The sequence below is a fragment of the Petromyzon marinus genome, unplaced genomic scaffold (genome assembly GCF_048934315.1).
Source record: "Petromyzon marinus isolate PM22_M1 ecotype Great Lakes invasive population unplaced genomic scaffold, UKy_Petmar_22M1.pri1.0 PM_G_Scaffold_41, whole genome shotgun sequence".
Classification (NCBI taxonomy): Eukaryota; Metazoa; Chordata; class Hyperoartia; order Petromyzontiformes; family Petromyzontidae; genus Petromyzon; species Petromyzon marinus.
In genome coordinates, this window is record NW_027422993.1 from 689438 (window position 1) to 715140 (window position 25703).

At 55.2% G+C, this 25703-nt stretch overlaps 1 protein-coding gene across 2 annotated transcripts; it reads left to right on the forward strand.

The window, feature by feature from the left end:
- The first annotated feature begins 8473 nt into the window (after positions 1-8473).
- On the forward strand, positions 8474-25611 carry LOC142917095 (cadherin-2-like). 2 transcript variants are annotated; one of them, XM_076061791.1, is made up of 15 exons: positions 8474-8837; positions 10649-10894; positions 11526-11675; positions 12709-12853; positions 14197-14369; positions 15316-15453; positions 15936-16121; positions 17219-17326; positions 17709-17851; positions 18700-18842; positions 20891-21121; positions 22062-22295; positions 22727-22857; positions 22962-23193; positions 23954-25611. In XM_076061791.1, exons 1-15 carry the CDS (start codon positions 8748-8750, stop codon positions 24154-24156), a joined length of 2553 nt encoding a protein of 850 aa, XP_075917906.1. In that variant the 5' UTR covers positions 8474-8747; the 3' UTR covers positions 24157-25611. The 2 variants fall into 2 exon arrangements, with proteins under 2 accessions (XP_075917906.1, XP_075917907.1); XM_076061792.1 differs by having other exon boundaries at positions 23041-23193.
- Positions 25612-25703: the final 92 nt, after the last annotated feature.

The window sequence follows — 25703 nt, forward strand, 5'->3', positions numbered from 1 at the left end:
TGAAGGCTTTTCAAAAAAAGCTACCGTTATGGAAACGACGAACAGAGAACAATAACTTCGCAAACTTCCCGCTTCTGGACGACTGTGCAAGTAAGATCGAAGATGTGTCTGGAATCGGAGATATTTCTGTATCCACGGAACTGAAGCAAACAATTGCCACGTACTTAGATGAGCTTGCAAAGTCTCTCGATGGATATTTCCCTACAAGAGAGTCATATCCAGCATGGGTGAGACAGCCGTTCACGTTTGCTGTTGAAACAGCAGATGTCAATGATGAATTCCTCGACGAAATCATTGAAATTCAGCAGAGCCAGGTTCAACAGCAACTCTTCAGAACAACAACGCTCTCAACGTTTTGGTGTCGACAAATGAACAAGTATCCAGTTATTGCTAAGAAAGCCCTGGATTTTTTTATACCATTTGTTACAACATATCTTTGTGAGCAATCCTTTTCGAGGATGCTGGACATAAAAACGAAGAAAAGGAACAGACTTTGCTGTGAAAATGACATGAGAGTGGCACTTGCCAAGGTGAAGCCACGCATATCTGAACTGATCTCTCAAAGGCAACAGCAGAAGTCACATTGATTTCCAGGTATGTAATTTGTTGTGAGTTTGTGCATTGTGTTGGTTTTATTCTTTGAACAAGGTAATGTTCATGCACGGCTCATTTTGTGTACCAGTAAAAAACATATCTATGTCTTGAATTTGAAAAAAATCACATTTTATTTTTCACTAAAGAGGGGTTCGGTGAATGCGCATATGAAACTGGTGGGGTTCGGTACCTCCAACAAGGTTAAGAACCACTGGTATAGACGTTTAAGTCACATGTGACTGTATATATGCATTCCTTTGTGCCTCGATACTGACGTGTAGATGGTGTGGATATTATTTTGTTCTGTCTGCAGCTGACGCTGGTCTGATGGAGCAAAGGCAGTCAGCACAGCAGCTCGGTACGACAAGTCAACAATGCGACCAGCATGCATACAGCACGGATCGGACTGGAAATTTGACACAGCACCAGAGAACTCACACAGGAGAGAAACCCTTCAAGTGCACTGTGTGTGACACGGCATTTGCATGGTCATCAGTTCTTGAGACCCACCAGAGAACACACACAGGAGAGAAACCATTCAAGTGCACTGTGTGTGACAAGGCATTTGCATGGCCATCAGTTCTTGAAAGACACCAGCGAACACACACGGGAGATAAACCCTTCAAGTGCACTGTGTGTGACAAGGCATTTACATGGCCATCAACTCTTCAAACCCACCAGAGAACACACACGGGAGAGAAACCCTTCAGGTGCACGATGTGCAGGAAGGCATTTTCACAGTCATCAAATCTGCAAAGACACCAGAGTACACACACGGGAGAGAAACCCTTCAGGTGCAGTGTGTGTGGGAAGACATTTTCAGCTTCATCTTCTCTTAAAAAACACCAGAGAACACACACGGGAGAGAAACCCTTCAAGTGCAGTGTGTGTGGGAAGGCATTTCCACGGCCATCTGCTCTTAAAAAACACCAGAGAATACACACAGGAGAGAAACCCTTCAGGTGCTTTTTGTGCGGGATGATGTTTGCACATTCATCATATCTTAAAGTACACCAGAGAAAACACACGGGAGAGAAACCCTTCAAGTGCACTCTGTGCTGGAAGGCGTTTTCACAGTCATCACATCTTAAAGTACACCAGAGAACACACACGGGAGAGAAACTCTTCAGGTGCACTCTGTGTGGGATGGCGTTTCGACAGTCATCACATCTTAAAGTACACCAGAGAACACACATGGGAGAGAAACCCTTCAGGTGCACTCTGCGGGAAGGCGTTTGCACATTCATAAAATCTTCAAGTACACCAGAGAACACAGAAGCATCAGAAGATCTGCAAGGAGTGGAGTCTGAAATCAGCTTGTGAAAGTCAAAGTGCCACAATATGCCCATCCCTCGTGAAACACGAACCGGAAGAAAATCCCAGCTTGGACACTTTTAAAGGTATCAAGGTGAAATATGAAGAGGTGATGGTGAAGAGGGAAGAAGTGATGGTGAAGAGGGAAGAAGTGATGGTGAAGAGGGAAGAAGTGATGGTGAATAGCGAAGAAGTGAAGGTGAAATGTGAAGATGAAGATTCAACTCCAAAATCGGACCTTCACATCGATGGAGGCAACGTGAAGCAGGAGGAGAATTCTGACTGTGAGGCAGAGCGAGGCAACTCCCAGCAGTTTGTGGAAGTGGAGGTGTGGGTGGACTTCCTCCGAGACAATCCAAAGTCAAGTGGAGACCTGGTAGATGTGTAAGCCTGAGACGATGTCGCTCCAATAGATGCACCTTTGTCACAGGCCTTTAATGACAAGAATGCGAAGTTGAACACTCAGTTCCTAGGTTCAACCTGCAGAGTAAGAGGGAGCGGCCAGTCTTTGTGGACCTGTGGATTGGGGAGATCTCTGACCAGGAGCGAGAGCCAAGAAGCCCCCAAGCATTTACGTCATGATATATTATTATTTTTTCTACCTACGTGACTTTACTGAAAGAACTAAAGAGTATATGAACAAGAGCCTGCAGTAGCGGGCGATGATTGATGTTTCATCTCAGTTTTGTAATTTGTCGCTAATGTTTAGAATTCGCCAGCATGCAATGGCCTACTCGTTTTGAATGACACTACAATAGTATGTTTTACATCCACTGTTAAGCAGACGGTGCATATATTTTTTAAATTGCTTAATCAGATGTTATCTGATGCAGTATATTTCACTGCAGTAATGAAATTTTGTTAAAACTCCTGTCAATATTTTAGAATGAACAATTGTCTGATTTTGTGTGTACATGCATCACTTTTTTTTTATAAGGGTCAAACATTGAATAAGTGTTATTTATAAATGTGTCGTAACCCTCCACCACCCGACACGGCCAATCAGCAAAAAAGTGTCACGTTGACAAAAGACAAATAGGTCACTACTTTAGCCCACCGGTGTGTTGAAGAGTGAATCCACAACATTTACAGTTTGAGTACGACGTTTCGCTGGTAAATACATCCAGCATCATCGGGCAATTCGCCAGAATGGTAAAGCCCTCGCTTGCTCCCGGTTTTATATAGGGCAGCAGGATGACGTCATTATTTACTCATATCAGGTGCAGTGATTAGAGGCGGAGGGGGGGGTATTGTAATTATATAATCGATTAGTAATCAGTCAATGGTTATGATTAGTAATGAGTTGTAGATTAGTAATTAGTTATAATGTGTGTTAGTGATTATATGCTATGTTAGTAATCCGTTAATTAGTATGTGTTTCCCCTATAAGGAATTGTAATGTGTATTATTTAATAATACGCTTCCAGGCCGCACTATTGGTCGCGAAAACCTACGTGTTAAACTGATTGAATAAGTGATGTTAGGACAAAGTGTGTGTATGTTTTGGAAGTAACCTGTACAGATATCTCAGGTGAGACCCGTTGTTCTTGTGATACAGATCAAAGGGTATTTTTGTGTTTCAGGAAGCATCTGGAGCAACTCATTGTCTTTGACATAGGAAGAACACTCGGATCAGTCATCAGTTACAAGGCATACCACCTTAAAGTTACACGCAGAGGAGATACATTCTCTACAACACGAATTATAATTTTGTCTTACGTGTTGACGTAGATTTTGTCGAACTTTGACTAGAAATGCTCCTTGCTGATTAACGTCTGGATGTTCACAACCATGGCTTGAAGCAAGCCCCACTGCTGTTGAGACATTGTCCACCAAAACCGGTCCACAGTTGGCTTGCACACACAGTGTACACACAGTGTACACACACACAGTGTACACACACACACACAGTGTACACACACACAGTGTACACACACATAGTGTACACACAGACAGTGTCCACCAAAACCGGTCCACAGTTGGCTTGCACTGAAGCAATGCTGCAGTAATTATGGACTCGCAGGAAGGCCGTGGGATTTATATTTCGTGTTCAACATTCCTTTGTTTAGTGGAGAGACCGATTAAATTAAAGACGTCTTATCTGCTGATCTTGTTCATATCTGTGTACATCGATATCCCACATTGCTTGCACATACACACCACACGCAATTAAATCAATAAAAATAAGAACGACTTCCGGGCATTGCGAAGATGGAGGAATCTCTTTCAATGGAGCAAGTTCAGTGTGTTCGATTCAACATCTCTCTGTCCGTCTGTGTCATCTGTTTGCCTCTGTGTTTCTTTCTGCCTGTGTCTCTCTGTCGTCTCTGTGTTCCTCTTGTCTGTGTCTGTCCGCCTGTCTTGTCTGTGTGTGTCTCTCTATCAGCGTCTATCCAACCGTATTCAACGACTGTCAGTAGCAACACGCGCCCGGTCAACTTCCACGGCCCGCGACTCAAACTTGTTTATCTGTAACTTTCGCACCATACCTAGCCAACCATTTTAATCCATGGGTCTCTGTGTGTATATAACTTCTTTCGCACCATACCTAGCCAACCGTGTTAATCCATGGGTCTCTGTGTATATAACTTCTTTCGCACCATACCTAGCCAACCGTGTTAATCTATGGGTCTCTGTGTGAGTCTCTGTGTGTGTATCTGTGTGAGTCTCTGTGTGTGTATCTGTGTGAGTCTCTGTGTGTGTGTCTGTGTGTGTATCTGTGTGAGTCTCTGTGTGAGTCTCTGTGTGTGTATCTGTGTGAGTCTCTGTGTGTGTGTCTGTGTGTGTATCTGTGTGAGTCTCTGTGTATCTGTGTGTGTATCTGTGTGAGTCTCTGTGTGTGTATCTGTGTGTATCTGTGTGAGTCTCTGAGTCTCTGTGTGTGTATCTGTGTGAGTCTGTGTGTGTATCTGTGTGAGTCTCTGTGTGTGTATCTGGAACTTATTTCGCACCGTACGTAACCGAACCTGCCCAGGAGGAGCGGCTGGTATCATAAATCTCTTGCCTTATTGCCTCAGCAACTCGGTGTTTCGTATCGAACCTCATCTCAAACAATGGAAGGTCGCCCCCTAGTGGCAGCTGCCCCTGTGTGGCACAAGGTGGCCCTGCACCGGTCTGCACGTGGACATGAGTCTGTCGGTAAGGGGCGATCATTGACGCGTCATCTCCCTTGTGGAGTTTCTGGATAGTGTTACTGGAATTGCCACAATTTTGACCGTGACACCAACATGCAATGTGCGTTGTGAGTGACACAGTGGTTTGTTTGACATCCGCTGTTAAGCAGACTGCGCATGTTGTGGTGAATGTTACTGGGGTAGCCAGATATGCCTGTCGGATTTGAACCTTGAACCTCTGCAACAAATAGAGAATGCGCTACCATGTTCCTGGTTCTTTTGGTAAAGTCACGTAGATAGAAAACAAAAAATAAAAGATAAAAATAATAAATTAAAATTTTAATAATACAAATAATTAAAAATAATAAATTTAAAATAAATTGATGAAAAGATGCCATGGGTCGACTGAGATGACTGACCAATGCACCACCTGTGCCCCCTACTACACACACACAGTGTACACACACACACTGTATACACAGTGTATGCACAGTGTACACACACAGAGTGGACACACAGTGTACACACACACAGTATATACAAACAGTGTACACACACACAGTATACACACAGAGTGGACACACAGTGTACACACACACAGTGTATACAAACAGTGTACACACACACACAGTGTACACACAGTGTACACACAGAGTGGACACACAGTGTACACACACACAGTATACACACACAGAGTGGACACACAGTGTACACACACACAGTGTATACAAACAGTGTACACACACAGTATACACACAGTGTATACACACAGTGTACACACACACACAGTGTACACACACACAGTGTATACACACAAACACAGTGTACGCACACACAGTGTATACACACAGTGTATACACAGTGTACACACACAGAGTGGACACACAGTGTACACACAGAGTTTGCACAGTCACCACATCTTCAAAAACACCAGAGGACACAGGAGAGAAACCCTTCAAGTGCACTCTGTGCAGGAAGGCCTTTTCAGAGTCATAATTTTGTAACACACCAGAGAACACAAGGGAGACCGCATCGCCCTGTGGACCTCCAACGCTGACAGCAGCGAGGCCGTCATTACCATCGGGTGAGCGAGACGCTCACCTACTGACACATCCAACTCACATACCAACTCACATACTCACCAACTCACCTACTCACTTACCTACTCACCCACCTAGTCACCTAATCACCCACTACTCACCCACCTACTCAGCCACCTACTCACTCACCGACCACCCACCTACTCACTCGCCCACTCACTCACCTACACCCACTCATCTACTCACCCACTCAATCACCTACTCACTCACCAACTAACCCATATACTCACCCACCCACTCACATACTCATATACCAACTCAGCCACTCATTCACTCACCCACTCGCTCACCCAATCGCTCACCCAATCGCTCACCCAATCGCTCACTCAGCCACTCACTCAGCCATTCACTCACCTACTTGCTCGCTCGCTCACTCACCCACTCGCTCGCTCACTCAACCACTCGCTCACTCACTCAACCACTCGCTCGCTCACTCACCCACTCGCTCAGTCACTCACTCACCCAGCCACTCATTCATCTACTCTCTCACATTCACTCTCCCACTCAGTTTCCTACTCACTCAGCCACTCAATCACCTACTCAGCCACCCACTCAGCCACTCACTCACCTACTCACTCACCTACTCACACAGCAACTCACCCAACAGCTGCTCACTCACCGACTACCCATCTACTCACTCACCCACTCACTCACCCACCTACTCACCCACCCATGCTAATGACGATGCTGGCTGTCTTTGTCTCATCTCTCTCGCCGTGTCTCTCTGACCGTGTCTTTGTCTGCGTGTCTTTCTGACGGTGTCTGTCTGCGTCTCTCTGTGTCTCTCTCTTTGTCTGTCTCTCTGTCTGTGTCTCTGTCTCTCACTGTCTGTCTCACTCACTGTGTATCTCTGTCTATCTAGGCGTGTGTACAAGCGCAGGCTGGGCTTGCCTGCCGACACGATCATCGCTTATCAGGCACACGGAGACAGCATGGCCAAGAGCGGACAGCCCTGGGCGGACAGCGCCCGGCAGACATCGGCGCGGTCGGACAGTGAGAGAGCAGGGGGCGGAGAGACAGCGGCACGAGCTGGAGGAGACACGGGGTGGTGGGACACGGGGAGAGAGAGACACGGGGAGAGAGAGACACGGGTAGAGAGAGACACGGGTAGAGAGAGACACGGGTAGAGAGAGACACGGGTAGAGAGAGACATGGGTAGAGAGAGACACGGGTAGAGAGAGACACGGGTAGAGAGAGACACCGGTAGAGAGAGACATGGATTGAAAGAGACACGGGGAGAGAGAGGTGGGCAGTGTTGAGCAATTGGGCAGTGTTAGTCTATGGGCCGTGTTGAGTATATGGGCAGTGCTGAGTTTATGGGCAGTGTTGAGTCTATAGGCAGTGCTGAGTCTATGGGTAGTGTTGAGTCTATGGTGCAGTGTTGAGTCTATGGGCAGTGTTGAGTCTATGGGTAGCAGTGTTGAGTCTATAGGTGGCAGTGTTGAGTCTATGGGCAGTGTTGAGTCCCCCCACTCACCCACTCACTCACCCACTCACTGACCAAGCCACCCACCCACTCACTTACCCACTCATCCACCCACCCACTCACCCACCCACTCGCTCACGTACCCACTCAATCACCCACTCACTCACCCACCCACTCACTCACCCACCTACTCACCCACCCACTCGCCCACTCACCCACGCACGCGCTCACGCTCACTCACACACACACACGCACACACACGCGCTCACGTTCACTCACGCACACACGCACGCACACACGCTCACGCTCACTCACGCACACACACGCACACATGCACGCACACACGCACACACATGCACGCACACACGCACGCACACACGCTCACGCACGCACACACACACGCTCACGCACGCACACACACACGCACAACCACGCCCTCACGTTCACGCACACACGCACACGCACGCACGCACACACACACGCACACACACGCGCTCACGTTCACGCACACACGCTCACGCACGCACACACACACGCTCACTCACGCACGCACACACACGCACACACACGTCCTCACGTTCACGCACACACACACGCACACACACACGCTCACTCACGCACACACGCACGCACACACGCTCACTCACGCACGCACACACACACACGCGCTCACGTTCACGCACACACACACACGCCCCCACCACCGCCCTTTATCCCCCCCTCCCCCTTAGGTAATGGGCGGTGCCATTCGGCACATGGGAAGTGACGTCACGCCAGGCGCTGCCCCACCCCCACCACCCCCCTTTATCCCCCCTCCCCCGCAGGTAATGGGCGGTGCCGTTCGGCACACGGGAAGTGACATCACACCAGCTGCTGCCCCGCCCCCACCTCTCCGTCACCCATGCGCCAGCGCTCAGCGCCATTTTCCCGCGGGCGTAGTCGCCGAGAGGCCCCCAGCGAGCCCGGGACCCCGACAGCAGCCAGACCCCCGGAGCCACGGGGATCCCTTCCCGAGATCAGGGAACAACCCCCTCGCCAACACCGCCCACAGCACGAATCGGGGACCTCGCAACCGGCAGCAGCAGCAGCAGTCACCCTCGCTACCCCCTTGCTGAGACTGGAGAGAGCTCCCTTCTCTGAGGCGAACTTGAGGGGATTCAGGGACCCCCCCCCCCCGCCCGTGAAGACGGAACCCCCGAAATGAGGGGGCTGTACCCCAGGGTGCTGCTGCTGCTACCCCTGCTGCTGCTGGGCGCGGTGAGAGCGGAGGAGCAAAGCCGCGAGTCTCAGGTAACGGGGCCTCACACCCCCAAACGCGTCCTCATCCCCTTCATCCCCTTTTCAAGCTCGTTCGTCAGCCCCCCCCCCCTCACATCCCTCTACCACTTACACTGCTTCCCCCCACCCCACCCACCTCACCACCAACCTCCCACCTCACCAACCTCCCACCCCACCACCCCCCCACCTCACCACACCCCCACCCCACCAACCTCCCACCCCCCCACCCCACCAGCCTCCCACCCCAACATTGCCAGCAGCACCTGTGACGAGGGTGACGGTGCCACTTTGGAATCCTCGCTGGCACAATGGCCGAGTGTCCTCACCTCCGTCTGCCACCCTCACCACCGCCACCACCACCACAGCTGTTGCCCCCCCCTCCCATGCCCCCCCCCGCTCCACGCGGCCTTAACGGATCACTTCCTGCACCACGCAGCTTTGCGCTGTGCCGAATAAGCAGCAGGCGTTGAGTCCACGACCTCTGACCCCGCTCCCCCAACCGTATAACCGGAGTGGCTGAACGCAGCGTTTGAGGTAGGGTTGAGACGACGTAGAGGTACTGCTGCCTTGTGTGAGCGCAGTTACGGTGCGAGCGACGCGTCTTCACCATTCACTTTGACGTGTCTTTTTATTTTTCGATTTAAAGCTTTCGTGACTGCAAGGATTCATCTTCTTTGGTTCTTTCGGTAAAGTCACCACCACGTAGAATGAGAATAAATTAATAAAATGACACGATAAAATACTCACGACGTTTCGGCCACAACACAAGTGGCCTTCAGGTGAAGGAACAGACCTGTCGGGACGACTTGAAGCTCTGTCGTCCCGACAGGTCTGTTCCTTTCACCTGAAGAAGGCCACTTGCAGTGTGGCTGAAACGTGGGAATTTTATTGTGTTATTTTATTAATTTTAATTATTTTATTCTCATTCTATGTGGTGGTGACTTTACCGAAAGAACCAAAGAAAAAGCGTACCTTTTTATCCGCAGCTGGCGTTGCTATTCGGAGTTTATTTTCCGGGTTTAGGCCACGCAACGATCCGGCCAAATTTATGTCGTTAAGAACACCCCCCACCATCGGACCCCCAAGCAAATTGAATCGCCGTGGGTGAAATGAGCGTCTTAACGGTACGCCCGTTATTAATTTCGCCTCGAAATTGCGGATTAGAGGTCGGAGTATAATTAAACTATTTCAAACTTTTTTTTATTTCACCAGGTAAAGCCCCACTGGGTTATGTAGCTCGCTTTCAGAAGCGTCCTGCCCACAAACGATAGCCCGATGAGGCGGTTAATCACGTGGGCATCTTTAGCGTCACAAACAACTCCCAAGCGCACGTTGACTCTAAATGTGCAGGTAAAAACCTGTAAGAACCGGAGAAAAATCCACACGGCCACGGGGAGAACACGCAAACTCCAAATACACAGGCACCGTTAGCGTCGGCATCGAACCCACGACCTCCGGCACACCAGGCGAGGTAGTTAACATCTCGCCACCGTGGGGAAACGTGAAGTAAGCGACTTGGCACGCGCGGCAATCTTCAGGTTCAGGGGCCGAGGCAAATGGGAACGGTCGGCCGGTGTCGTCGACGCGTGGCCCAACGCGACCAACGTCGCTTGTGAACTTCGTGACGTTGACCGCGCTACCCCCCCCCCCCACCCCCCCCACGTGACGAAATGGGGGGTGGGGGGGGGGGCGGCCCGGCTGGATTGTCGAGCGGCGAGGAGCGGCGGTCGCAAAGTCGCGCGTGAGAGAGAGAGAGGGGGGGGGCGATCGCGGCACCGTTAGCGTCGTCCCAACTGAGTCGCCGCCGCCGCTTCGTCTCGCAGGGAAGGCACGGGGGGACGCCCAAGCGGGAGACGGAGCGCCAGGAGGAGGAGGAGCGCCAGGAGGAGGAGGCGGGCGTCGGCGCCGCGGGGGCGGAAGAGGGCGCGGCGCACGGAGGCGAGGGCGGCGTGCTCGCGTTCCGCCGGCTGCGAAGCGGCAGGCGGCGCCGGCAGAAGCGCGGCTGGCTCATCCCGGCGATCAACGTCCCCGAGAACGACCGCGGGCCCTTCCCCAAGGGGCTGGTGCAGGTGAAGGTCCCCCTGCCCTCTTCCCCCCCCCCCTCACCCCCTCTACCCCCACACCCCTCCCCCACCGGCAAGAAAGGGGGGCCTGGGTTCGATCCCCAACTCGGGTGCCCTGCTGCCTACGTTCAACCCCCTGTTGAGCAGTGTGTGAATGTCACGCGTTGGTGAGTGAGGGTGAATGTGTGTGTGTGGCATGTGGTGTATTTGTCTTGGGGGTTCGTGGTGTATTTAGCATGCCATGTATCAGCATGTGATGTTTGTGTGTGTGTGTACATGTATATATGTTGGGGGAGCGGTGGCCAATTGGTTAACACACACTGCGCTCTGAACCTGGAGACGTGAGTTTGATTTCCACTTACGGCTAACACCCAGTGACAGTTATCTGAACTTGGTCTCAACTAAGTACACGGTGCGGTGTATATAGCCGTCTCCACACTGGGAGGATAAAGGCGGCCGGGTGTGTTGGTAACCGCGTATCGCACCCCCTCGTGTGCCACGCCAGCCTTCATATTTGCTGCCGCTCGCCAACCGCGCTTGCCCCGCGTATTCACGCGATGTACGAGCGTGGCTATCGTGCAGAGCGTAACGCCGCCCCCTGCCGCCTCCCCTACCCCGTCCGCGTCCGCCCCCGCAGATCAAATCGAACACGCGCGGGAAAATCCGCTACAGCATCGTGGGGCCCGGCGCCGACCAGAACCCCACGGGGGTGTTCGTCGTAAACTCCGTGACCGGGCGCCTCTCGGTCACCAAGACCCTGGACCGTGAGCTAATCGCAGAGTATCTGGTGAGGCGCCCACGCGAGCACACCCACGTGTGTGTGTGTGTGTTAGCGAGCACACCCACGTGCGTGTTATTGAGCACTCCCACGTGTGTGTGTGTTAGCGAGCACACCCACGTGTGTGTGTGTTTGTGTTCGCGTAGTAAGGTCCAGGCCTCTATTGCGGAGTTTTCTCAAATTTCCTGGTCCCCGGACCACTCGGTCAGTGTAAACATTTACGTGGTGCAACCCCCTCCTGCCCCTGGTGACACAAACCATTCACTTCTCTAAATACCAATATTACTAAATTATATTCATATTACCGGAACATTAAAAGAACGTTAACGCAGCTATAACGGTTGAGATCTCAGGGTTCGGGTAGTTTTAATCGAGGTGGTTTACTTAATTTAATTTTTCAATTTTAAATATCACGAGTAAACTATTAATGTCCGAAACAAAAGGCGTAAACATTTGCGGATCAACCTGCAATCAGCATCGCAACCCAGCGGACCTCCAGGAGTACCGTCCCAGACCGTCGGTGGTCCAGGTACTACCCTTAGAGAACCGCCGCTCTAGAGGGATGTTTGGCCAACTCTAAACATCCAAACGTCGGCGACTACAACCACACCACCACCACCGCAACAACAATGAGACGCAGGGACAAAGGATCCCTTGTATAGCGCGTCGTAGACGGTTGAGGCAAGTGCTGTTAGCGAGCACCGCATAAAGGCCAACATTTGTGCACGACGGGGTGGGTGGCCAGCAACCCCACCCACGCTTTTGTCTCCAGAGTGGCGACGTTTACACGGCCGGGCAATCGGGGGCGGCACCAATGACTGGGACCCAGGGGCAGCTCAGGGCAGCTCCAATGGCGATGAGAACCAGGGCGCAGAACAACGACCAGTCCCCACGCGCTTTCTTGCGTGTGCCGCACGTTGCGTGCGTTGCGTGTAACGCGCGTGTGCGTTGCGTGTAACGCGTGTGTGCGTTGCGTGTAACGCGCGTGTGCGTTGCGTGTGCGTTGCGTGTGCGTGGCGTGTGCGTGGCGTGCCCGCTGCAGCTCAAGGCCCACGCGGTGGACATGAAGGGGCATCCGGTGGAGAACTCCGTGAAGCTCGTCATCAACGTCATCGACATGAACGACAACCGGCCCGAGTTCGCCACGCCCGTTTTCCAGGGCTCCGTGGCTGAGGGATCCCCACCAGGTGCGGCGTGCGGACGGGCACAGACGGGCGCGGTGGTGACGGGGGTGTGATAGTGATAGCGCCCGCCTGGGTATTTTGTACCATCGGACACTCAACCCCCGCAACTCTCAATTGGTGATGGGGCAGTTGTGGAGAGAGTGGAGAGTTTACCCATACCGGGGCAGTGTGCTCATGACCAGCTCCGGTTTGACAGCAGAGGTCTCACTCTGAATCAGTCGAGCGGCAATGTCTTTTCATCGGTTGCGTAACGCCGTGTGGAAGCTACCTGGTCTGTTGCTCTGCACGAAGCTTCAGGTCTTCTCGGCCACGGTCATTCGCTCCCTTCTCTCCGCTTGCGAAACGTAGACCCCCCGAATGGAACATCTTCGCCGGTTTAAAACATTTAGGCTGGCCTGCCTACGATTCATCCTGGGTTTAACCAGGCAGCCTGGATTGTGTGAGGAGTTCACGTATCCTCGAAAGATCTGGACAAAGTCCCATCGGTGAGCTCCTCCGGCATATAGCTGTGTCATGGAGCCCGCATGCCCAGCCACCGCATGCCGAAACTGCTTTTGTTTGGCCGGATCGAGGGAGATAAAACAGGCGCGTCACGGGCTAGAGAAGAGATGGAGTGATGTGGTACAGGAGGATGTGGAGCTAAGCGGACTTGCCAGTGTCAAGATCGGCCTCTGTGGAGGAGGCTCGTGAAGGACGCTACTGGGCAGTTGGAGGCAGCCGCCCTCCAACAACAACGGAGGGCGGAGGAGCGACACTCACAATAAGCGGAGTGCCGGGTGGCTAAAACACAGCAAGTTGGCACAGTAGGGGGCACAGGTGGTGCATCAGCCAGTCGTCTCAGTCGACCCGTGGCACCTGGGTTTGCCCTGTGACCGCCTCCCAGCGGGCGTTCGACACTTCACGTGGCCTCAAGGTGTACATAGCCTGGCACAAGCGTCGTGGTGATGTCACCGCCACTTAGTGGCGAATGGTGGTTGTTGTTGTTGTGATGGTGGTGGTAGTGGCAGTGGGGATATTGGTGGTGAATGAGGTAGAGGTGGCAATAGGCATGGTGGTGACGTTGGTAACAATGGCAATGATGTTTATGATTAACAGGTGAAGCTGGTTTAAATCATTATGATTGTGATGACATTATTTATAATATCTTTGATCGTGGATGTTGGATCGTGGACATGGACGTGGATGTTCTTGATAACGATGATGATGTTGAGAATGACAAGAATGGTGGTGGTTGTGATGCGAACGAATATAATGTTTTGTTTTTTGATAGTAACGACGTCCACGCCTCCCTCCCTGCTTTTCCCCTCTGCCCTCCCCTGCCCTGCCCTCCCTCCCACCCCCGGCAGGCACGGCGGTGATGAGGGTCGAGGCGAGCGACAAGGACGACGCCTTAACGGCCAACGGCATGATCCGCTACAAGATCATGTCGCAGGCCCCCAAGGTGCCCTTGGAGCGCACGTTCACCATCGACAACGCCACGGGCGTCATCAGCACCATCGCCGCCGGGCTGGACCGCGAGGTGCGTCGTCCCGCGGCAACCGCCGCCGATTGGCTGACGTCGGTCCGGGGGATGGTGGCTAACCTCCGGGGTTGTGTGTACGGTGTTACGTTCGCGTGTTTTCAGTCGTGTATGCACGTTGCGTTGAACGTCAAGTCGCGCGCCGTACGCAGGCGACCGCGCTGATCGGAGGTGCGAGGGAAGGGCGAAAGGCTCGACACGAAAAGCAGCTCTAAAGAAACGAGTTTTCAGTCTGGATTTAAAAGTGCACAGCTACAGTGGCTTCTTGATATTGTGTGGTGCCCTAATAAAGTATTAAAGCTTTCGTGGCTGCATAAAATTACTCATTGGTTTTTTCGGTAAAGTCACGTGCGTAGAAATACAATAAAATTATATTAGAACAAAAAAACAATCGCGACGTTTCGATCACAACGCAAGCGATCTTCATCAGGTGTCAAGAACAAATCGCGGAGGTAAATGCAGCAAAGAGATGAGAGATGAGAATTCAACAAACCTGAAAAAACATGTGAAGCACATCCAGTCAGGCCAACAACACAGTTAGACACTTCCTGGCGGACCACGAATTTCAGAAGAGCGTTAAATTTCGTGTTCAACCTTTGGATTGCACATACCAGCATAGATAGAATGAAATATATGTATTTCTACTGACCATGTACCTCGTATTGTGTGGTGCCCTGTGTCTCGGAAGCGACGGTGACGCTGCTAGCGCGCCGCGCTACGAACCCGGGGACCTGAGACCGGTCCAACACCGGTGACGGTCGACTCGGGCCTCAAATGAGTAGCCTGCTGCAGTGTGAAAACATCCCCACTAGGGAGACAAAGGCGGCCGGGCGTGATGCTGGCCACCCAGCACAAAGGTCTGTCGAGGCTGCACGAGGAATGCTTGTCCTCGTCGTTTTGTTGTTCATCTGTAAGAGTCGTGCGTCTGCGTGCCCCGTCTGTGTAGAGGACGCCGCAGTACGTGCTGGTGGTGCAGGCCTTGGACATGGAGGGCGACCCGGACATCGGCCTCGCAAACACGGCCACCGCCATCGTCGCCATCACCGACAAAAACGACAATGCCCCCGAGTTTACGGGCATAATTGTACGCACCGCCGCCGCCGCACACAACCACGCCGCGCCACCAGATCACCCGCCTAGACTTTACATGGCCCGTAGATTAACATTGCATGTAGATTTACATTGCACTTAGACGAAAATGGCCCGTAGACTTACATTGCCTCTAAATTAACATTCGCGATCGACTAACATTTCCCGGTTGGCAAGATGTTCACTTCCTTGTGCGGTATGCGGAAGGTCGTGGGTTTGATCCTGACCCTGACGCGTGTATATTTGTAATTTGAATGTTCTCCCCGTGGTGGTCTTGCGTTCAAAGCTGTTGTGTACATTTCCACGTGATGATGAGCCACTTCGCTGAGCTACCATTTGATGGCTAGGTTGCTTCTAAAAACAGAGCTGCATAGCTCCGTGCTGTGGGGCCTCACCTGGTAAAATATTTTTATTTTTGAGACTGGCGGAACAATGAATCTGACGACGTCCCCCCCCCCACCACCGTCTCCGCCGCAGTTCAGCGGCACGGCGCGCGAGAACGCGGTGAACGTGACGGTGACGACGCTGACGGCGACGGACGTGGACGAGCCCGGCACGCCGGCGTGGCGCACTCGCTACGTCGTCCGCGGCGGGGACCCCGGCAAGAACTTCGCCGTGGAGACCGACCCCCGCACCAACGACGGCAGGCTCTACGTCGTCAAGGTGGGGGGGGGCACGGTGGTGGGGGGGGGGGTGGGGGTGGGGGGGGGGCACGGTGGTGGGGGGAGGGCGGTGGTGGGGGGAGGGCGGTGGGGGGGGGGTCTGTCACGCGCTGCCGCTGCGGAGACGGTGATGGTGGTTGGGTAGTGATAGTGGTGGTGATGATGGTGATGCTGATGGTCGTGGTGATGGCGTAACGTAGGTGGTGGTGATGATGATGGGGTAGTGATGGTGATGGTGGTGATGGTCGTGGTGATGGCGTAACGTAGGTGATGGTGATGATGATGGGGTAGTGATGGTGATGGTGGTGATGGTGATGCTGATGGTCGTGGTGATGTTGTAACGTAGGAGACGGTGATGGTGATGGGGTAGTGGTGGTGGTGATAATGGGGCTGTGGTGAAGGTGCCGATTATGGAGTAGCGGTGGTGATGATGGGGGTGGTGATGGTAATGGTCGTGGTGGCGGGGGAGGGTGATGTGGTGATAATGGTGATGGGAGTGGCGTCGCGATGTTGTTGATTGGGTGGTGGTGATGGGGGGAGAGGTGGCGTGGTGGTGGTGATGCGATGATAGGGTAGTGATGGTGAATGCGGTGGCTGATGGTGAAATGAGGTTGACATGGCAATGCTGGTAATGGTCGCGTAACGATGATGATGCTGATGATAGTGATGGTGGTGGCAAGGCGAAGTTCGTGGCGATGTTGCCGGTGGGCGACGGCGGTGACGACGTGGGGATGGCGGCGGCGGTGACTGTGGTGCAGCGGTCGTGACGGTGTTGGTGATGACTCAGCGTTTGATTGGTGGGAGGGTAACGTTGTGCGTGGTTGGTGTGTGGTGTGTGTGTGTGGTGTGTGGGGTGTGTGCGTGGTATGTGTGTGTGGTTGGTGTTTGGTGTGTGTGTGGTGTGTGTGCGTGGTTGGTGTGTGGTGCGTGGTGAGTGTGTGTGGTGTGTGTGGTGTGTGTGCGTGGTTGGTGTGTGGTGCGTGGTTGGTGTGTGTGTGTGGTGTGTGTGTGGTGTTTGGCGTGTGTGTGGTGTGTGTGTGGTGTTTGGTGTGTGTGTGGTGTGTGTGGTTGGTGTGTGTGTGTGTGTGTACGCCGCAGCCCTTGGACTTTGAGAGCTCGTCCAAGTACAACCTCGTCGTCGCCGTGGAGAACGAGGCGTCGCTCGAGAGCGCCGAGTTCGGACCGGCGAGCATCGCGACCGTCACCGTGAGTGCCCCCCGCGGCCCCCCGCTGCCCCCCGCGGCCCCCCACAAGTTTCGCCCCCCCACAGCTTCCTGCGCCGCTCGCGGGGGCAGATCTGATACCGCCTCAGACGGCGAAACTTCAGTCGCGCACGTTTGTTATCGACAATTTTTTTCGGCCGATGAGAGCGAATGACTTAAGCACCCCGATGTTTACTTATTTCAAGTCCAGTAGACCTTTTTTTTCACAGGTGTCTCCTGGACATCTGTGCGTCACCAGCGCTGTGAAGCACAGCGCTGGTGACGGCCGCACCGCCTCCCGCACGACCGCCCACACCGTGCCCCCCCCCCCACCTCTACAGGTGCTCGCTAACAGCCCCCCCCCCACCCCGCCGCCCACCCGGTAGGTGACGGTGGAAGACGAGAACGAGGGGCCGACGTTCGAGCCGCTGCGGCGGGAGGTGAAGCTCCCCGAGGGCCTCCCCGTGGGCCACCACGTGACCACCGTGGTGGCCCGTGACCCCGACACCGCGCAGGGGCAGGCCGTGCGGTGAGGCCTTCCCCAGCCACACTCCCCCCGGCCGCTCCCGTCGCCGCCCGGACAGCCGGCAGCCGACCCTTCCTCCCGCCCTCCGTGTGTGTGTGCGCCTCACCTGTGTGTGACTCACTCTGTTCGGCTGTGTGACACTAAGCTGTGTGAATCGCCTGTGTGAACTCTGTTCAGCTGTGTGTGTGACTCACCTCTGTGTGTGAGACTCACCTGTGTGTGAGACTCACCTGTGTGTGAGACTCACCTCTGTGTGTGACTCACCTCTGTGTGTGACTCATCTCTGTGTGAGACTCACCTCTGTGTGTGACTCACCTCTTCATCTGTGTGAGACTCACCTTTGTGTGTGACTCATCTCTGTGTGTGACTCATCTCTGCGTGAGCCTCACCTCTGTGTGAGTCTCACCTTTGTGTGTGACTCACCTCTGTGTGTGATCTCACCTGTGTGTGAGACTCACCTGTGTGTGTGACTTACCTGTGTGTGAGACTCACCTGTGTGTGAGACTCACCTGTGTGTGTGACTCACCTGTGTGAGACTCACCTGTGTGTGAGACTCACCTGTGTGACCCACCTGTGTGTGAGACTCACCTGTGTGTGTGACTCACCTGTGTGTGTGTGACTCACCTGTGTGTGACTCACCTGTGTGTGACTCACCTGTGTGTGAGTCTCACCTGTGTGACTCACCTGTGTGTGAGTCTCACCTGTGTGACTCACCTGTGTGTGAGACTCAACTGTGTGACTCACCTGTGTGTGAGACTCACCTGTGTGTGAGACTCACCTGTGTGTGAGACTCACCTGTGTGTGTGACTCACCTGTGTGCACGTGTGTCTGTGTGATGGGGCCGCGCGCAGCTACAAGAAGCTTTGGGTGCCGGGCGACTGGCTGGACATCGACCCCGTGAGTGGCAAGGTGACCACGGCCGTGGTGCTGGACCGCGAGGCGGCCCTGGTGCAGGGCAACACCTACACGGCCACCTTCCTGGCCACGGATGACGGTGAGGGCTGCCCCCACAATGCATCACCCCCCCCCCCCCCCTGTTTACAGACACGCCCCAGCTACACCACATTCACTCGCTTATTCACTCGTCATCACACCACGCTTACTCACCACTCACTCACTATCACTGGCTTACTCACCATCACTGATTTACTCACTCACCATCACTGGCTTACTCACTATCACTCACTCACCATCACTGGCTTACCACTCACTCACTATCACTCACTCACTATCACTGGCTTACTCACCACTCACTCACTATCACTCACTCACTATCACTGGCTTACTCACCACTCACTATCACTCACTCACTATCACTGGCTTACTCACCACTCACTCACTATCACTCACTCACTATCACTGGCTTACTCACTCACCATCACTGGCTTACTCACCATCACTCACTCACTCAACCATCACTGACTTACTCACTCACCATCACTCACTCACCATCACTGACTTACTCACTCGCCATCACACACTCGCCATCACTCACTCACCATCACTCACTCACTTACTCACCATCACTGACTTACTCACCATCACTGACTTACTCACCATCACTCACTCACCATCACTGACTTACTCACTCGCCATCACACACCATCACTGACTTACCATCACTCACCATCACTGACTTGCTCACTCGCCATCACTCACTCAGCATCACTCACTCAACATCACTGACTTACTCACTCACCATCACTCACTCACCATCACTGACTTACTCACCATCACTGACTTACTCACCATCACTGACTTACTCACCATCACTCACTTACCATCACTGACTTACTCACCATCACTCACTCACCATCACTGGCTTACTCACCATCACTGACTTACTCACCATCACTCACCATCACTGACTTACTCACCATCACTCACTCACCATCACTCACCATCACTGACTTACTCACTCACCATCACTCACCATCACTGGCTTACTCACTCACCATCACTCACGATCACTCACTCACCATCACTGACTTACTCACTCGCCATTTCCCGCACCTTCGATTGGCGTGTGTGGCTTCTCCTTAAAGGTGCAATTCACAAAATGAGTGAGTGGGGTGCGTCTGTAGGTAGACTCAGCCTTACAATGCGTCCCTGGTGTGGTATGTTTGTGTAACCGGCCCACGTCTGGAGCGGCGGTGGAAGGGTCGGCGCGCTGCATTACAAACCCGGCAAGCCGAGTTCGATTCCCGCTCACGCCCAACATTGATGACGATTATTATCCGAATCGGTCTCCCCTTGGTTGACTTGGCCTCAAACAAGAGTACCCAGTGCCGTGTGTGTGTGGGTAAACATCCTCATTGGGGAGACAGAGGTGTCGTGTGTGTGTGTGTGAACATCCTCACTGGGGAGACAGAGGTGTCGTGTGTGTGTGTGTGTAAACATCCTCACTGGGGAGACAGAGGTGTGTGTGTGTGTAAACATCCTCACTGGGGAGACAGAGGTGTCGTGTGTGTGTGTGTAAACATCCTCACTGGGGAGACAGAGGTGTCGTGTGTGTGTAAACATCCTCACTGGGGAGACAGAGGTGTCGTGTGTGTGTGTAAACATCCTCACTGGGGAGACAGAGGTGTCGTGTGTGTGTGTAAACATCCTCACTGGGGAGACAGAGGTGCTGTGTGTGTGTAAACATCCTGACTGGCGAGACAGAGGTGCTGTGTGTGTGTGTGTAAACATCCTCACTGGGGAGACAGAGGTGTCGTGTGTGTGTGTGTAAACATCCTCACTGGGGAGACTAGAGGTGTCGTGTGTGTGTGTGTGTAAACATCCTCACTGGGGAGACTAGAGGTGTCGTGTGTGTGTGTGTGTCTGTAAACATTCTCACTGGGGAGACAGAGGTGTGTGTGTGTGTGTGTAAACATCCTCACTGGGGAGACAGAGGTGTCATGTGTGTGTGTGTGTGTAAACATCCTCACTGGGGAGACAAAGGCTGCCGTGCCGAACCTTCGCTGGTTTGTAGAAGGCCGGCGAGTGGTGGGGGCGTGCGGGGATCTCGCTCTTCGTGTCTCGGCGTGCCGGTGGGAGCAGGCGACCCCGTGGCGAGCGGCACGGGGACGCTGGCGCTGCTGCTGTCGGACGTCAATGACAACGCCCCCGTCGCCCGGCCCGACAAGGCCGCGGTGTGCGGCGCGCCGGGCGGCGCCGTCGACGTCACCGCCAGGGACGCCGACGAGGACTTCAACGGCGCTCCCTTCGGCTTCCGGCTGGCGCCCGGGAACCCCGCCGCCGACGACAACTGGACCGTCCACCGGGTGGACGGTGCGTGGGGGGCCCCTCCACCACCCCCCCCCCCCCCCACGCTGCCCTTGCACTGCGCCACCCACACTGCCACGTCCGGCTGTGCGGACAGCAAGCAAACCGCACTCACTCGCTTGCTCACAATCACGCAGCAATCACTCGCTCACAATCACTCAGCAATCACTCAGCAATCACTCAGCAATCACTCGCTCACAATCACTCACTCGCTTGCCATCACTCAGCAATCACTCTGCTCCCACTCGCTCGCCATGACTCCTACGCTTGCACTGCCCCCTACCCTGTCCCGCTCTGCCCCCACCTTGCTCTTGGCCTGTGTTGTCAGCAGAGGGCAGCGTAGCAGCAAAACCCAGCGCCCTACTCAAGGATTACTTCGTAATTATCTCACCCAGTATCTCGTTGTTTCTCGTGAACCGACTGAGCGTGGGGGTGGCACGCAGCTGAGCAGGAGCCAGTGGTATACTGGACATGGTGTGCCGGGTACGAAAATATTTTCCGGGTTTTTCCGATCCGGACGGATCCCCATTCCCCCTCTCCCCCTCCCCCCCCCAGCTTGAGCCGTAAGGCAGAGTCGCCAAATCCCGCCACGTTGATGGATCAAACACGGCGGCGGCGGGGTGCGGCATCGCAACGCGCAAAATCTTGTCCTCGCCCCAGGCCACCGCTCCAAAACAACCGAACGCGCCGGTCCATTGTCGTCGACCCGCACCTCGCGACCCGTCGGACGAGAGCCGGGAAAACGTCGCCGCCCCCGACCCCCTCCGGATTCGCCGGCGCTTTCCGAACGAGCGGGCGGCCCGGGACGCGGCCGAGAGCCGCGTCGTCGACTCTCGTCGCCGGCGCGACTCCCCGCGTCACGATGCGCCCGCCACCCCGCCCTCGGCGCACCGCGCGACATCTCTCTGCTCCACGCTCCACGCTCCCCTCCCCTTCTGCCCCGCAGGCGGCGGCTCGCAGCTGCGCATGAAGACGGCGCTGCCCGAGGGCCTCTACTTGGTGCCGCTGCTCGTCACGGACTCGGGCAACCCCGCGATGAGCGCCGTGTCGGAGCTCCAGGTGAAGGTGTGCGCCTGCGACCGGCGTGGCGACTGCGTCGGCCGCGACGCCGCCGGCGGCCTCAACGCCGCCGGCGCCGAGGCCGCCCTCCTCTGCCTGCTGCTGCTGCTGCTGCTTCTCGGTGAGTTTGACGTCGTCGTCGGCATCTTTTTGATTTAAAGCTTTCGTGACTGCAGCGATTCATATTCTTAGCTCTTTCGGTAAAGTCACCATGTTGAAGGGAAACAATAAAATATATATAAAACAATAAAAATTCTCACGACGTTTCGACCATAACACAAACGGACACACCTGATGACGACCGTTTGTGTTATGGTCGAAACGTCGTGAGAATTTGTATTTTATATATATTTTATTGTTTTCCTTCAACGTCACTTTACCGAAAGAGCTAATAATATAATAGCCGTCGGTATCGTTCGGGGGGACCCGGTGCTGCGGACGCGGGGCCCTCCCCCGGCGGCGCGGGGATTCATGCGGCGAGATCTCCGTTCGTTCGCGGAGGATTTCCGCGGTTTGACCGGGGCGGGTCGCCCCCCCCCCCCCCACGTGCAGTCCTGGCGCCGCTCTTCGTCGCTCGCAAGAGGCGCCGCGACGAGAAACCGCTCTGCGACCCCGAGGACGAGGAGGAGGGCGGCGACGTCTTCACGTACGACGACGACGAGGGCGGGGGAGAGGAGGACCGGGTGAGAGGCGTGCTCGCACATCTGCGCGGTGCGTTTACGCGGTGCGGTGGTGCGGTGGTGCGGAGAGACGGCAGTGTGGCGGTGGTTGCGGTTTGACTGTCCAGCGAGAGACCCTCTCGCGGTGGCGGCAGCGCCCTGCGTGCCCACGCGCCGGCGAGATGACGGCGCGGTCTGCCGCCGCAGGACTACGACCCGGCGCTGCTGCTGGTTCGGCTCCCGAGCGAGCTGCCGCCGCCGCGCCGCGAGGGCCCCGGCGTGCGCCACCTGGACGAGCGGCCGTCGCTGGCCGAGCCGCGCTACCCGCACCCCAGCGACATCGGCGACTTCATCAGCGAGGTGGGTGGTAAGGGGGGGTGGGTGGGTGGGTGGGAGAGGTGGCAAACGCCGCACGCACGTAGGGGATGGAACCCAGCGCCGCGCACGTGAACCATCGCCGCCACCGCCCCGTCAAACGATGCACGAGACAAAGGTCCCGTTGGCGAGGAGCGGTGCACGGAGGAGGGTGGGTGGCCGGCACCATGCCCGCTGGCCGTCTTTGTCTCCCCCCCCAGTGGCGATGTTGACACGCCCCGCCCAGGGACTCGATTGAGGCGGAGTCGAGCTAGGGGGGGAGGCCCAGGACCGGGTCAGATAATCGTCACCCCGGTGTTTGCTCGTGAGCGGGAATCCGACTCCGGCCGCCGGGTTTCGTAACGCCCCCAATTGGCGCAGTTGGCTACGTACGGCGCAGTGGAAGTTCTACGTAGACACGTACGTAGTGCGGCGCGCTGACCACTACACCACTACACCACCACACAGCGCACAGCGTGTAGATGATGATGATGTCGTCTTAATGGTGGACGACGTCATTGCTGGCGACGTAATCGCCGATGTTGTTGATGCCATGGCGACCTTTTGCCGTTGCTACTCAGGTCACCGTCGTCGGCGGCGGCGGCTGTCGATGTCAATGACGTCATCGTCGGTGCCGACGTTTGTATCGTTGCTGATGCTGTCACAAACGTCACCGTTGTCGTCGGTTGTCGACGTTGATGACGTCATCGTCGTTAACGTCACCGTCTGTCTCCGGCGGCGGTGGTGGTGGTGTTCTGGCTTCCAGGGCCTGCGCACGGCCGACGACGACACGACAACACCGCCCTACGACTCGCTGCACGTGTTCCACCACGAGGGGGACGGCTCCCTGGCCGGCTCGCTCAGCTCGCTCGACTCTTCGAGCGCGGGGGGGGGCGGCGACGACGACGACCACCACGACGACTACGACTACTACGAGCGTCTCAACTCGTGGGGGCCGCGCTTCCGTAAGCTCGCCGACATGTACGGCGGCGGCTGTGACGACTGAGACCCCCCACCACCACCACCACCCTGCCCCCCACCACCACCACCTACTACTCTCAACCCCACTCTCTCCTCGTCGTCATTTCCCCCTCCCCCCCCCCCCCCCGTGCACCTCCACTCACCCCCCCCACACCTGCCAGCCTCGCCTACCCCCCACCCACCCACCACAATACCCCCGTGACCGGCTGCCCACCGCATAGCACCGGCTGGACTGCCGATCCACCAGCCAGTCCGCCTGCCTGTCCGCCTGCCCGCCTGCCCGCTAGCAGCAATTTTGAGTTTGGAGGCTACTCCTTTTTTTCTTATTTTGGGGGGGGTGGGGGAGTGGAGGTATAACCCGACTGGAGGACGAGGCGACGGTACTTGTAACGACTTCGTGGTACCAGGGCGGCGCCGCTGTGGTCCCTCCCCCCCCCCCCCCCCCCCCCCCCCGGCGAGGGGTAATCTGCGTTGGTTCACGACGTCGGGAACGGGAGGAAGTGGGCGTGCTTGCGGCGACGCGGTTCCAGATCTCCGGGTACGGACGAAGCCGATCCCGCGTCGGGTTTACGATGCGTTTAGAAATTCATGGACGGCTTTTTCTCAAGTCCGCGTCGCGACCTTGGACGAGGGGAGGTTCCTCGTCAACGAATCGGCGACGCTGAACGTTGGTTTGAGACGAAACCGGCCGGCCCGCCCACCCGCCCGCGAGCTGAACCGCAAAAAACCACGGCCGCCGGTTAAAAAGGGGCGAGTGGGCGGGGTGAGTGAGCGGGGAGGGGCGGGCGAGCGATTTTAAGCGAGCGCCGTCGCTAACGCTCCAGTCGGTACGTCGGAGCGACTCCCCCAAGTGACGCTGCTGCCCGTGGGTTCCCAGGTGCCCCCCCCCCCCCACGTACTCCACAACTCCAGCCTCATGAACCATCGTTGGCCGAGACAATGACGTCTCTCCTCTTACCCCACCCCCGCCCCTGCCAGTATAGTCGCATGGATAATGAGTTTATGGGACTGTACCAACCAATCACGTCAGCCGGGGGGTGGGAGGGGGGAGGGAGTGTCGGGGCTCTACCGACAGACGTGGTTGCCAGCAGGCGGTGATGTGCAACCTTCCGGTGTGCCACCGCCTGCGTTTTGAATGGTTCAACTAATCACGACTAATCACGACTATAATCACGACTAATCACGACTATAATCACGACTAATCACGACTATAATCACGACTATAATCACGACTAATCACTTTTAGGCAGTGGAGTTGGGGCAGCAAGCAATGAGGCCTCCTGCCCCGTTTTCAGCGCTGTGGAAATATACGCTTTATATATATAAAAATAATAATAACCATGTTGATTTGAGCTTGGCCTCTGTAGCTGTTAACTTGCCGAGTACAACATTTATTTAAGTGCCTATTTTGGTTCAGCACTGGGCGCCGGCTCAGCAGAGCTGCCGTGCCAGGGGGCATGGCGGGGGGGGGGGTGGGGGCGGAGCGGTGGGTGGGGCGGTGAGCCGGCCGTGGCCGGCTCACCGCGGAGACGGAG

What these genes read in the sequence shown, in the direction of transcription:
- LOC142917095 (XM_076061791.1), top strand. Translation starts at nt 8,748, where the DNA reads ATGAGGGGGCTGTACCCCAGGGTGCTGCTGCTGCTACCCCTGCTGCTG. An exon ending in CCGAGTTTACGGGCATAATT is followed by an intron (nt 15,454 to 15,935) that starts GTACGCACCGCC and finishes TCTCCGCCGCAG; the next exon opens with TTCAGCGGCACGGCGCGCGA. An exon ending in CGAGCATCGCGACCGTCACC is followed by an intron (nt 17,327 to 17,708) that starts GTGAGTGCCCCC and finishes CCCACCCGGTAG; the next exon opens with GTGACGGTGGAAGACGAGAA.